The sequence below is a fragment of the Peromyscus maniculatus genome, chromosome 1 (assembly GCF_049852395.1).
Source record: "Peromyscus maniculatus bairdii isolate BWxNUB_F1_BW_parent chromosome 1, HU_Pman_BW_mat_3.1, whole genome shotgun sequence".
Classification (NCBI taxonomy): domain Eukaryota; kingdom Metazoa; phylum Chordata; class Mammalia; order Rodentia; family Cricetidae; genus Peromyscus; species Peromyscus maniculatus.
In genome coordinates this window covers 84,805,280-84,820,026 of record NC_134852.1, presented here as the reverse complement: position 1 = coordinate 84,820,026, position 14,747 = coordinate 84,805,280, and the positions used below count along the sequence as shown (strand labels likewise).

At 40.0% G+C, this 14,747-nt stretch overlaps 1 protein-coding gene across 8 annotated transcripts in view; it reads left to right on the top strand.

Annotated features, from left to right (window-relative positions):
* Chd2 (chromodomain helicase DNA binding protein 2) overlaps nucleotides 1-14,747 on the top strand; it is a 118,548-nt gene that overhangs the window by 42,196 nt on the left and 61,605 nt on the right. For 7 of the 8 annotated variants that reach the window (XM_006990949.4, XM_076545100.1, XM_076545099.1 and 4 more), the window contains 6 exons: nucleotides 116-160; nucleotides 310-488; nucleotides 3,120-3,244; nucleotides 7,043-7,259; nucleotides 11,788-11,877; nucleotides 12,558-12,748. In XM_006990949.4, coding sequence (XP_006991011.1) covers nucleotides 116-160; nucleotides 310-488; nucleotides 3,120-3,244; nucleotides 7,043-7,259; nucleotides 11,788-11,877; nucleotides 12,558-12,748 — 847 coding nt within the window. Of the gene's footprint in view, nucleotides 1-115; nucleotides 161-309; nucleotides 489-3,119; nucleotides 3,249-7,042; nucleotides 7,260-11,787; nucleotides 11,878-12,557; nucleotides 12,749-14,747 lie in introns of those variants that run through there. The other variant, XM_016009227.3, reaches the window with a different exon arrangement.

Here is a 14,747-nt window from a genome sequence, read left to right as displayed (position 1 = left end):
AGCAGCTAGTGCTCTTAACCTCTGAGTCATCTTTCAGCCCCTTCCTTGTAAAATCTGTTTCTTCTCCTTTCTTGGTATATTTATAACTTTTCTGTCTTATTTTATATTTGTTTAGCTGTGAAGACAGGTAAATCTGCATTGGGCCAAACAGATTTTCCAGGTGAGTACCAGATCTTATATAGTAAATGTTCAAAATTTATGAGCACATTGGGATTTGCAGATTATGTATAGTTTTGCCATATGGTATTCATTAGCTATACATTAAAAAAGAATATCACTTCCTACTTTTAATTTGACATTGTTTGATAGCTCATAGTCGGAAGCCAGCGCCTTCAAATGAGCCTGAATATCTATGCAAATGGATGGGACTGCCCTATTCAGAGTGTAGCTGGGAAGATGAAGCCTTGATTGGAAAGAAATTCCAGAATTGTATCGACAGCTTCCACAGTCGTAACAACTCCAAAACCATTCCAACAAGAGAATGCAAGGTTTGGCGATTGTTGGCTTTTGTGTTTTCATTTTTTTTATATTTTTATATTTTGTTTTTCTGGGACAGGGCCTCTTATGTTGCTCTGGCTGTCCTGGAACTCACTGTATAGATCAGGCTGGTCTGGAACTCACAGAGATCCATCTGTTTCTGCATCCTGAGTGCTGGAATTAAAGGCATGCACCACCACACCCAGCCTACTTATATATACATATTTTTTTTTTTTTTTTTTTGTGGAAAGGTGTAACCAAGAGGTTAGTTGTCTAAATATATAGAAGCAAAAATAGAACAAGAATGAATAAGGATTTAAAAGTAACATTAAATGTAAGTGATTACTGCATGGGCTGGGTATATAGTTCAGTTAGTACCTGCCATGTGTGCAGCCCTTGGGTTTGATTGCCTAACATCACACCAAACTGGGCTTCATTGTGCTTGCCTATAATCCCATCATCGTTCTGGAAGTAGAGGCAGAGAGATCAGAAATTCAAGGTCATCCTTGCAGTGAGTTCAAGGCCATCCGGGTTTACACATGACTTTTTGGCTCAAAGGCAAAAGAAAGCAAAAGGAGAGGATGAGGAGCTGGAGAGGTGGCTCAGAGGTGAAGAATGCTTACTGTTCTTGGAGAAGACCCCGGTGTGGCTCACAGCTGCCTGTGACTTTAGTTCCAGGAAATCCAGTGCCTCTGACCTCTGAAGGATTCTGCACGCATGTGGGAAACATCAGTGTACATATATATACACACACACTTACACACACAACTTTTTAAAAAGAGGATCAGTTGTATAATAACTTTGCTGGTTTCTATAACTTGCTACTTTGTGGAATTAGATATATTGTTAGAAATGTTTGAAAATAGTTAACTTTAAAACATATAGGAAAGATGTCTCTGAATTTTAAATCAGAAACTGAATATACAGACTTTTTTATTGCTGGGTTATACACGTCTTTCTCCCTTATGGAAATTTGTTGAGATCTAGATATATGCTTGGTTCCTTGGATTGTGTCTTAGAGAAGTTGAAGTTCATGTTTATAACATCAAATACCTGTCTGTGAAGGCCAGCATGTGGTCATCATTCACATGAGTGTGGTGGAGAAGCCATGGTCAGAACAGAACAGAGGTGGAGGTCATAGCTCTGATGGGCATTGAAGAGGTTTTTAGAGGAAAGCAGCCTCTGGCCTTGAAAAGTGGATTGCTGCTTAATAGCGTACAAGAAAGGGCCCTGGGGCCTGGAGAGTTGGGGTAGTGGTTAAGAGCAGTTCTTGCTCTTGCGGTGGCTTCAATTCCAGTACCACATGGTGGCTCACAACCATCTGTAACTCTAGTCTCAGGGGATCTGACACCCTCTTCTGACCACCTCAGGTACCAAGCACACGTGTGGTGTACGTACTTCAGGCAAAACACTCAGACACATAGTACAATAATAAAATAAACCTAAAAAAAAATTTTAAAAGAGAAAAAGACCCCAGGATTGAGTTCTCATAAAAGGTACCAAAAAAATTTTGTAGTCAACAACTCCTGGATCTGAAGACATTGCTGAGTACATTTCCTTCAACATGTGTCTTGACTGTTGAAGGAGTTTTCAACAGTTTCGGGGGCCTTGAATGGAGAGAAGCAGGTTGTGATCAGAAAGATTTCAGCCATTGATTTGATAGTGAGTAGGGAACTGGACTCAGAAGCTCCGTCTAGTCATGTGTCATAGAAGTCAGTAATTGAAGAGTGAGTGGAGGGCCAATTAGCTGAGGCCTGGAAAGGTTGTAGACATGAACCATCTTGAAGCCAGTTTGTTAGGAGCGGATGGATGGCTAGTGTGTGGAAGGTGAGCGTGAGGGGTCAGGTTGTATTCATTGTCCCCTCACACAGGAGAATCGAAAGTACTGATGACTTATCACACCCAGTGGGGGTGATAATTCCCGGAATGGGGAAGAGCATCTTGCAGAAAGACATAAGTGCTGAGTGAATTTCTCCGACAGATTCACTGTATAGCTACATATGCTCAGACTGGAAAGTCCTGAGTAGAGACTTGCATGACTTTGAATGCATCGTTCCCCAAACTGATTAGGCCGCAGAATCTCCATTTTGTGTGAGCAGTAGACTTGGCCTCAGTAGAATGTAAGTTTTTAAACCTTCCGCAGTGGAAAGAGCAACCTTTCCTTCTGAAAACTAAACTAACAAGGTTGGGGCTCAATGTAAGTGGGCTGAATCGCAGTTCCCAGGTACAGTAATTGTAGGATTCCTTCTTCAGCAGCTGTCAGTGACAGACTTCCAGAGTGTTCATGTATTGTTTAGAAAAGGTGACATCAAGGTAACTAACTGTGTGTGCCACACAGCAAAGGAAGAGATAATAAAGAGCTAATTGATGTCTACAAATTTATCTCAGAAAAAGTTATTTAAAAATACTTGATTTTAGGATGAACTCTGGGAACAGAGAGAGTACTGGGATAAGGTAGGATGGGGTAACCATTCATACCTGAAAGTAAGTTTTTTTTTGCATAGAGTACATAAAATATGGTTAACATTGTAATGTAAGAGCAGGGAATTGTTCTACAGTATATAAAATATGGCTAACATTGCAATTTAAGAGCAGGGAAAAAATGTTCTAAGACATAGGTTTTGTTAATTTTTGTTTTTCAGGCACTAAAGCAAAGACCACGATTTGTAGCTTTAAAGAAGCAGCCAGCATACTTAGGAGGGGAGAATCTGGAGCTCCGAGATTATCAGCTAGAGGGTCTCAACTGGCTTGCTCACTCCTGGTGCAAGTAGGTAGAAGATAATGGCTAGATTTTTCTCTACTGTGTTTGGCTTATTTTTATCCTAAGTGCTAAGTTCTGGGGCTCATTTAGGCTTTGAGAATTTAAGTGATTTAAGGTAAACATGATTCCTCTGTCATTGTGTGATGCATCATGTGAGAGCTTCTTTTAATGCTAGTGACAGATTTCTTTGACACATAAAGGAGTTTTTATTTATACACAAGCGTGTGCGCACACACAGACACACAGACACACACACACACACACACACACAGACACAGAGTATGTGTTTTCCTGCATGTATGTCTGTGCACCACTTGTGTGCCTAGTACCCACAGAGGCTGGAAGAGGGCATCAGTATCCTAGAACTGGAGTTACAGATGGTTGTGGTCTGCCTTGTGGGTGCTGGGAATTGAATCAGGTCCTCTGGATGAGCAGCCAGTGCTTTTAATCACTGAGCCATCTCTCCTTTCCCACCCTTTCTTTGTATCTTCTTCTTTTTTTTTTTCCTCCCCTAGACTGGGTTTCTATGTGTAATGGCTCTGCGCTGTCCTGGAACTCGTTGCATAGACCAGGCTGGCCTTGAACTTACAGAGATCCACCTACCTCTGCCTTCTGAATGCTGGGATTCAAGATGTGTGCCACCATGCTTGGCTTGTGTCTTCATCTTTTATAGTAAAGCAGATATCGTTATTTCAGAATTAAAGTGTAGCTTGGAAAATAACAATATTCAAATTTATCCTCAACGTTAGGAGATCGTCTCTAGTTACACATCTGCAATGACTCTTTCCCAAGTCAACTACTTACTGTACTTGTCTTATCAGGTGAATGTAGTATTTAAGACTCTGAAGAAAAGTCCGTATTTGAGCTGCAGTTTGGGTGACTGAGAAATTGGGTCACAATCATTTGGGCTGCTAAGGATGATTTTCTTTAACCCTCCACCCCTACTCATGGAGGCAAACCTAATTCAATGCAGTGGGAGTCATGTAGACACAAATAAACAGATGTGAATGTGGGTGAGGGACTTCGGAAGAAGGGGTTTGGTTTGGCGGAGGGGTATGGGATAAGAGGGAAATGGAGGGATTGATCAAAGAATATTATGTGTATGAAATTATAAACCAAATACTTTTTAAAAAACAATTTTCCTTTCAGAAGCTAGTAAGTCTTACTCTTTTAAAGGATCAGTAAGAACTTAGATGTAACTAAAGAGTTAGTATGAGCTAGCCCCTTTTTATTTTACAATTGATGGTTCTTTTTTTCTTTCTTTTCTTAAAGATTGATTTATATATTATATGTACAGTGTTCTGCCTGCATGTTTGCCTACAGGCCAGAAGAGGGCACCAGATCTCATTATAGATGGTTGTGAGCCACCATGTGGTTGCTGGAAATTGAACTCAGGACCTCTGGAAGAGCAGCCAGTGCTCTTAACCATTGAGCCATCTCTCCAGCCCCAATTGATGGTTCAATTATGAGCAAGGACACTATGAGCTTCCTCCAGAGTTGTATAATATTTGCTATTTTTTTTAAAAATAAAGATTCTCACTATGTAGGTCAGGCTTGCCCTAGAATTCACAATGTAGACCAGGTTCTCTGTAAACCCAAAGAGATCTGCTTGCAATCTTAGCAATTTAAATGCCTTGATCTTCTAGCTATACGTTACCTTTTATTTTACTTTTAGTATTCTGGTTCACTAGTGAAGCATAGATACGTATAAACATCAGTTCATTTGGCACAGGAAGACTTTGGGTTGACGTACAGTCGCAGTAGCATGAGCATAGCTGAAGGAGCAAAGACTGGGCTGCTTGGAGGCAGCATCGTGTCTCCAGGCACAGGGACAAGAATACACATGCTCCAAGGTCTGTGTGCCTCAAGCCCCACTTGTCAAGATTCCAAGATCTGGGTAGTGCAAAGCCCTACCTCCACAGCTCCTTAACAGCCTTTAGCTGTCAGCAGTGCCCATTTTGGCTGTACCTCATGCTGCTTCTACTTCCAAACAGATGTACTGATGTTTGCTTTACCTGCAGAGACATGATGAGCAACTACAGTTAAATCTTCCAGAGGTTTCTGGGTTAAAGAGTCAGAAAAGGTAGGAAGGAAGGGAAGAATGACCAAGAGCCCTTTCTAAGTTAGGCTGGGTAGAGCCCCTCCCCCCCCCCCCCAGAGGGACTGTCAGCACCTTCATCCCCTCCCCAGGCTTTGGAAACAGGAAAGAGAGCTCGGAAGTAGTCCCCTATTAAAGATAGCAAGCAGAGGGCACAGGAGAGCAAGCCGTTGAGGGATCAAGCTGAGTTGATGGCACTGGAATTGGGCCATGTACATATTCTGGGTTGGGGAGGACCCAGATGATTCTACAGTACTCAGAAACAGCATAAAGCCATAAACAAGCAAATTCAGAACTGTGAGGGTCCTTGGCAGCCCCACAGTTCTGATACCGGGGAAATCCATAGCCTCAGCTAAAGGCAGACATGTTATTTTTATTTATTGATCTTTTAAAAGTTTGCTTACATTGAATGTGTACCTGTCTATGTATATATACCTGCATGTCTGACATGAAGGAATCCTGTCTTCCCATGTGGGTTCTGGAGACTGAGCTTAGGTGGTTAGGCTTTTGTGGCAAATGCCTTGACTCTTTGAGCCATCTCATTGGCCCTTAAAGAACCTTTTCAAAATGTTTACAGACTAGATCATACATGGATTTCTAATTTCCTGTCATGGGCTAATATTTTCTGTTTCCCAAACATGCCTTCCTAACTTTGGTCATTTTCTTCATCTGCCTTTGTTTTTACATGTGTACAGTTAAACAAACATGTAAATTCAGCCTATTTTCTAGTCCTTCCTTCCTTCCTTCCTTCCTTCCTTCCTTCCTTCCTTCCTTCCTTCCTTCCTTCCTTCCTTTTTTTCTTTCATTCTTTCCTTCCTTCCTTTTTTTTTTTGGTTTTTTGAGACGGTTTCTCTGTGTAGCTTTGCGCCTTTCCTGGAACTCACTTGGTAGCCTAGTACATTCTTTCTTAAACTGTCCTTGAACACTTGCAGAGGTTGAATGTACAGAATCCTCTCCTACTAGCTCTTCAAGGCAGAGGCAGGAAGATTGCAAATTCCAGATCAACCCCACCAACATAGTGGGACTCTGCTTCATAAAAACAAAACAAAACAAAAACTAAAACAAACCCCTCAGAATCCTGCACTCTTTCTTGAATATGAAACATATTTAAAACAGATCCCCTTTGCCTAGAACATATAAGACCCTGGGCTTTACCTCTAGCACTACAAACAAACAAAATCCAAGCCCTTTACACCCTGCATCAAGTAGGTCTATAAAATAGTAGATGTGGTATTGGACAGTCAAGTGGAATGCAGCGGAATGGGGAAGGCAATTTGAGCAAAGGCACATGACTATTGGGATATCGTCTTCAGCAGCATAGCCAGTTTACTTGTTTTGTATATTGATGAACCCAAGGCTATATGCTTGTATGCATCTATGATAAAACCTGTGTTCTCTGTTAGAAGGGGTAGCCTATGGAAGACAGTATAATTCCGAGCCTCATTTCTAAGATAGAAACAATTAGAGGAGCCTTGTGTAATCTAAATCTTGAATAGACTTCCAGATAGATTGGCCTGGTCTGCTGTTTCTGTCTTCTGCTTTCTTCCTTATTTAGGAGGCTTAAGTCATTGAAGATGAGGAGAAGAATTTCATGGCAGAGTCAATCTGATGCCTTTCTCTGCTGATACTGTCAAGTGTGTTATTTGTGCACATAATGTTTTTCTCATGAACTAATAATTACTTTGTATTTTTTTTTCTTATTGCAGAAGCAACAGTGTAATCCTTGCTGATGAAATGGGCCTAGGAAAGACCATCCAGACCATATCATTTCTCTCCTACCTGTTCCACCAGCACCAGCTCTATGGACCCTTTCTTATAGTCGTCCCCTTATCCACCCTCACTTCATGGCAGAGGGAGTTTGAAATCTGGGCACCAGAGATTAATGTAGTGGTTTATATAGGTGACCTGATGAGCAGAAATACGGTATGTAAACAAAAAAAGTTGAAGTAGCATGTGTGTTAAAAATATATTTTAGAAATTGGCTGATAATGTTTCATAGCTGTATTAGTAAACTCTTGAGTAAAATCATTCACACACACCAGGCAGTGATGACGCACTCCTTTAATCCCAGCACTGGGAGGCATAGGCATTTGGATCTCTGAGTTTGCGGCCAGTCTGGTCTAAAGAGCAGGTTCTAGGACAGCCAGAGCTATTACACAGAGAAACCATGTTTCGGGGAAAAAAACAAACAAACCAAAAAAAAACATTCACACACTGTATACTCAGTACTTGGGTTTAGTACTTGGAGGTCTGTCAAAATGCAATTCATATATTCTTTAAAACATTGAACAGGGTGTATACTACTAAGTTTTAAATAGCAATAGTTGCATGAGAATTTCTTAGTTGGATTGCACTGTTTTCTCTTCCCTCCTTCTCTCCCTCCTAGTGTCTCACTGTGTAGCTCAGGGGAGCCTCCCACTCGTGGCAATCTACCTGCCTGAGCCCCCTGACAGCTATGGTTATTGGCATGCATTACCTGTACTAGTTTGATCTTTATATTTAAGATTACCTTTCCTTATGGAAAATTAATATCTTTGCTATTTTACCCAAAATGTTATTGGGAAGACTTAATTCTTAGAATTTATTTCCCAATCTCTTAAAACAGTTTCATAACTTACAAGAAAGAAATAATAAAGGAAAACAATACATTTCTAGGGCTGCAGAAAAGAGAATTATTTGGTATGAAATATTGACTTGAGCATCATGAAATTAACACACAGTGATGTAAATTTGTCTTTGTTTATAAAAACATTTTTTGAGGAATATGATTTTTTTTTTTTGAGTACGTACTGTGTGTTCTTTTACTGAGTGCTTTTATGTGTCCCTGTAACCTTTGTGATAGTCTTCAAAATTGATGGCAGCAAATATCTGAAATGCCTGCTAAAGATGACTATCCAGGGAGTCTGTCTAGTCCTTGCTTTTAGATGGCTAGAATGGCAGAACTGGAGCCTCAGCTCACCAGACACAAGTCTGGAGTTTGGCTCTTGTGTCCTTCTATATTAACATGTTTTTGGAGATTGCTTGTAGTAAGAGTGGGTTACCAGAAATCTTCAAAATTTTAGATAAGTGCTCTAAACACGTTTTCATGGATTCAAACTTGTTTTTATTAAATGCTGTCATTAAAATGACCTGACGTGGTTGGGTTGAAGCTGTAGCTCTGTGATAGACCCTAGCATGCTAGACCCTGGGTTTGATTGCCAGCCCTGCAAGGAAAACAAAATAAAAAAAGCCATCTGATTATAAAGTATATTAGGCTTCATTGCCATAAATTTGACCTTCTAAGACTATTTATTTCTAAGACTGCAGCAGTTCTTAGTTCCATTAATTTGTTAGTTCTTAAAGGAGAAAGCAAGCAAGGATTTTGCTTTATGCCATGTAATTAGTACTTCTCTTTAGTCTTTGGTGATAAGCACCTTACTCATTGTCTTGATTTCTGTTTTCTAAGTCAACAAACCGTAAGAATTTTGTTAGTAGTCATTGTGTTTGCTGAGTTTCTGGTCATGTTTCAGTATGCATTCATTAATTTTCCAGTTTCTTTACATTCTCAATATTTCCTACTTACATTAAGTTATATTTTCACTCTGCAAAATTCCTTTTCTTTAAATAAAAAAAGGGCTGCAGAGATGGCTCAGTTGTTAAGAGTATTGACTTCTTTTCCCATTCTGTAGGCTGTCGTTTTGCCTTGTTGACCGTGTCCTTTGCTCTACAAAAGCTTCTAAGTTTCAAGAGGTCCCATTGATTGATTGTTTCTCTCAGTGTCTGTGCTACTGGTGTTATATTTAGGAAGTGATCTCCTATGCCAATGCGTTCAAGACTACTTCCTACTTTCTCTTCTAGCAGGTTCAGAGTAGCTAGATTTATGTTGAGGTCCTTGATCCACTTGGACTTAAGTTTTGTGCACGGTGACAGATATGGATCTATTTGCAGCCTTCTACATGTTGATATCCAGTTATGCCAGCACCATTTGTTGAAGATACTTTCTTTTTTCCATTGTACCCTTTTGGCTTCTTTGTCAAAAATTATATGTTCATAGGTGTGTGGGTTAATGTCAGGGTCTTCCATTCGATTCCATTGGTCCACATGTCGGTTTTTATGCCAATACCAAGCTGTTTTTATTACTGTAGCTCTATAGTAGAGCTTGAAGTCAGGGATTGTGATGTCTCCAGAGGTTGTTTTATTGTACAGGATTCTTTTGGCTATCCTGGGTTTTTTGTTTTTCCATATGAAGTTGAATATTATTCTTTCCAGGTCTGTGAAGAATTGTGTTGGTATTTTGATGGGGATTGCATTGAATCTGTAGATTGCTTTTGGTAAAATTGCCATTTTTACTATGTTGGTCCTGCCTATCCATGAGCATGGGAGATCTTTCCATTTTCTGACATCTTCTTCAATTTCTTTTTTCAGGGACTTAAAGTTCTTGTCATATAGGTCCTTCACTTGCTTGGTTAGTGTTACCCCAAGGTATTTTATGTCATTTTTGACTATTGTAAAGGGTGATGTATCTCTGATTGCCTTCTCAGCTTCTTTGTCCATTGTATATAGGAGGGCTACTGATTTTTTTGAGTTGATCTTGTATCCTGCTATGTTGCTGAAGGTGTTTATAAGCTTTATCAGTTCCTGAGTGGAATCTTTGGGGTCACTCAAGTATACTATCATGTCATCTGCAAATAGGGAAAGCTTGACTTCTTCCTTTCCAATTTGTATCCCCTTAATCTCCTTATGTTGTCTTATTGCTCTGGCTAGAACTTCAAGTACTATATTGAATAAGTATGGGGAGAGTGGACAGCCTTGCCTCGTTCCTGATTTTAATGGAATTGCTTTGAGTTTCTCTCCATTTAATTTGATGTTGGCTGTTGGCTTGCTGTAAATTGCCTTTATTATATTTAGGTATGTTCCCTGTATTCCTGATCGCTCCAAGACTTTTATCATGAAGGGGTGTTGGATTTTGTCAAATGCCTTTTCTGCGCGTCTAGTGAGATGATCATGTGGTTTTTTTCTTTGAGTTTGTTTATATGGTGTATTACATTGATGGACTTTCGTATGTTGAACCACGCTTGCATCCCTGGGATGAAGCCTACTTGATCATGGTGGATAATTGTTCTGATGTGTTCTTGGAGTCTGTTTGCCAGTATTTTATTGAGTATTTTTGCATCAATGTTCATGAGGGAGATCGGTCTGTAGTTCTCTTTCTTTGTTGTATCCTTGTTTGGTTTAGGAATCAGGGTAATTGTAGCCTCTGAAACCAAGGTTGGATAAAGCACAGGGACAAATAACCAAACGAATGGAAGCACATGAACTATGAACCAAAGGCTGAGAGGGGCCCCCAGCTGGATCAGGCCCTCTGAATAGGTGAGACAGTCGATTGGTTTGATCTGTTTGGGAGGCATCTAGGCAGTGGTACCAGGTCCTGGGTTCGTTGCATGAGTTAGCTGTTTGAAACCTGGGACTTATGCAGGGACGCTTGGCTTAATCTGGGAGGAGGGGACTGGACCTGCCTGGACTGAGTCTATCAGGTTGATCCCAGTCCTTGGGGGAGACCTTGATCTGGAGGAGGTGGGAATAGGGGGGTGGGCTGGGGGGAAGGGTAGGGGGGCAGCAAGGGAGAGAACAAGGGAATCTGTGGCTATTATGTAGAACTGAATAGTATTGTAAAATAAAAAAAAAAAAAAGAAAAGAAAAGGAAAAAAAAGAAGAGTATTGACTTCTCTTCCAGAGGATCTGGGTTCAATTCTCAGCACTCACATGGCAGCTCTCAACTCCCTGTAATTTCAGTTCCAAGGGACCTGTCACCTATGGCAAAACATCAATGTATATAAAATTAAAAAAAAAAATCCCTTTTCTTGGAGGATATATCTGTTGATTATGATTAATGAAATTTCTGGCCAATCTACTGATTATAATTTGTTACTTCTTAATAAATATTACCATATGCAAAGAATAATGGTAATTTCATTTCCTTAAGAACAATTTAAGGGGCTGGGAAACCCTTTATTTAGTTCAAGTCCCCCAATTTTTTTTTGTTCATTTGGTTTTTCTCGAGACAAGGTTTCTCAGTGTAACAGCCCTGGCTGTACTGGAACTCACTTTGTAGACCAGGTTGGTCTTGATCTCACAGAGATCCGTCTGTCTCTACAGACTGTTAAGTGTTTGGATTAAAAGCATGTCACACCATACCTGGCCAGTTCCTGGAGTTTTAATTGCTGGTAAATGCTGCACACTCATCAAATCTTTGCAGGAGGGTTGGTTCATTTGCAATGACAATAAAGTTTTTCCTGCTTTTGATTCTGACTCAGTGTTCTGTGCTTGTGTTAAGTCTCTTTAGAGTGCATAGGCTGTTCATTCAATTCTTGTGAGACTTTTTTTTGTCAGTTTTATTGCATCTATTAAAAGACTTGTGACAAAATTTGCAAGTAGATATTGTGTCTTAATTACTATTTTTTTCTTCTTATAGATAAGGGAATATGAGTGGATTCATTCTCAAACTAAAAGGTTGAAGTTCAATGCACTTATAACAACGTATGAGATCCTCTTAAAAGATAAGGTGTGTAATTGGTAATAAAAAGTTAAGTCTTGTCCATGTGTATCCTATTTCAGTAGTGGGGACTGTGCTTCCTCCTTGTCATGTAATTCTTGCTTTGTCTAAAAAGCCAAGCAAACAAACTTAAAATATTCCTCAATATACAATTGTAAGTAGCAGACAACCCTCACAGTTGACTGGGAGCTCAGGTTGCCTTAGTCCAGTTGAGTTGAGCAGGAGGCAGGAGGAAAGGGTATTGACTGCACTGAAGTCTAGTACAGTGCACTACTGGAGAGCTTTTTCTAAAGTTCCTAAGTGATAAGTGCTTTGCTATTCAGTGTGGTGGTTTTGTGTTTCCTGTGTCTCAAGGTTGGGGTGGCAAATAAGCAAGAAAAACATCTTGCAAAGACAGAATCCCATAAAGTTTTCTTTCAGTTTTTGTTCAGCATAGCAGTTTTCCTCCTCTTGCAGAGCTTGCAGTAGTGGCTTGTATGAGAGATTCACTTAGTTTAGATGATGAGGTACTCTTGAATCTGGCCATTGATAGATCAAGCAAAGAAGCCTAATATATATTAAATTGGTGAAGAATAAATATGTCTACCTGTGTATCTTTGTGATGGTTTGTATTCAGAAATGATTTAATGTGCAAGCACTGTGGGTCCTCTTCTGACCTGGTGGCTCATTCTGTTTGTTTTTCACTTTAGACCGTGCTGGGCAGTATTAACTGGGCCTTCCTGGGAGTAGATGAAGCCCATCGGTTGAAGAATGATGACTCTTTATTGTATAAAACTCTGATTGATTTCAAGTCCAGCCACAGGCTACTGATCACGGGCACCCCTCTTCAGAATTCCCTCAAGGAACTTTGGTCTTTGCTGCACTTTATTATGCCGGAGAAGTAAGCTCCTTCCTCTTTGTTTCAAAAGGTGCTAGAATGTCTGATATGCAAATATTTCCCCCTTTTTTTGTATTTTTGAGAAAGGGTCTCATGTATTCTGGCTAGCTTGGAACTAACTATGTAGACCAGGCTGGCATCTGTATCATAAGAGATCTGCTTGCCTCTGTCTCCCACGTTCTGTCATTAAAGTCTGCACCACCATGTCTGGCAACTTTTTGATGTTCTTAATAGACTTAGCAAAACTGATGGCGTGGGGAAGGCAAGATATTCACTCATGACAGAAGCAACTGTATTAAAGTCTTGCATAATAGAGTGATAGAAACTAAAGAAGTTAGCCGATTGAGGAGGAGAATATAATTGCCTACCAAAGGTTTGAATTAGTTAAAGCATTTTGGGAATAATTATTAAGACATATGAGAGTAAGGTGGGGTAGAGATGCTTCTTAGAACCAATCCCAGCACTTGAGAGGTTGAGGCAGGAGGATTAGGAATCCAATGCCAGCTACATAGTAAGTTTAAGGCTACTCTAAGCTCCATGTAACTCTGCCTCAAAAAACATAAAACAAAACCAAACCTCAGTGACATGAGTGAAGTATAGGCTGACATGCCTTAAACACAGTCTTTGCTAGTAGAAACATCAGTTTTACTTCTTATTCAGATCAGCTTGCTTCTTACAGAACTTTGGCTTATCTCTACTAGATAAATTGTATAGGTTAGATACATAGTGTATATATTCATTCCACAGTCATAAAATGATCTGGTGGTTCTCAGTGACAGCTTAGATGAAATCTGAATTCCTTTCTCTAGTGTGGAAGACTGTACTGAGCTGGATCCTGGCTCATGCTGACTCTACCATTTGTCCATGACTCATCATGTATCAGTTGTCCTGGCCGTCTTTCTGTCCCTTCCACATCTGTTCCATTCCTACTCTGTCTTGTCTGGAACGCTCCTCCTTATTTTTACATGGCAGCCACCTCCTCTCCTCTCCTCTCCTCCCTCCCTGTTTGCTTTGCTGCATAGCACCTCTGTGTCTCCTAGCACTAAATTAGGCATGTGAGAAGACTAGGGGTCTCGGTTGTTACTCACCATTGGTTCCCATTACCTGGAACAGCAACTGACACACAGTAAGCAGTTTAACTACTAATGTGTAATCTTTTGACAGGTAAATGTTTTGTAATGTGCTTGTCTGTATAATGACTAAGGGTGTTGAGCATCTTCTCATTTTGTCTTTGACCTTTTGGGCTTCTTTAGTGAAATATTTATTCAGATCTTTTCCTGTTAAGAAAATTAGATTCAAGCTAGTGAGCTGGCTCAGTGGTTAAGAGCACTTGCTTTTGCGAGGATCTGGGTTCATTTCCTAAACACTCTGTGGTGGCTCACAACTGTCTGTAACTCTAGTTCTAGGAAATCTGAAATCCTCTTTTAGCCTCTGCAGGCAATGCATGTACTTGGTGCATTAACATACATGCTGGCAAACACTTATAAACATAAAATAAAGATAAATAGAATTTGAAAAGCATTGCTTCAGCTTTTAAAACTTGAATTGTCAATATATGGGTTGAACAATTTATTTCTTTAAAAACACTCTGAATACAAGTGCTCTCAATAAAGCACTTTTGTATAAATAAAGTGTATGATTGGCTTTTCTTTTATTTTCATATTATCTTTTGAAGAGCCAAATTTTAATTTACAACTATAATTTATCAAGTGTCCTGTGTCTCCCCCCCACCCCTGAGACAGGGTTTCTCTGTGTTGTTTTGTTACCTGTCCTGGATCTCGCTCTGTAGACTAGGCTAGCCTCGAACTCACAGAGATCCACCTGGCTCTGCCTCCCAAGTACTGGGATTAAAGGCTTGCACCACCACCGCCTGGCATTATCAAATTATTTTTTGTGTGGCATGTCTAAAACAGATAGGCCTAGCCACGGGCCATGACAACATTTTTGTTCTAGAAATTTTAGCTGTCACATTAGGTGTCTATTTTATTTTGAGGCATTTAGT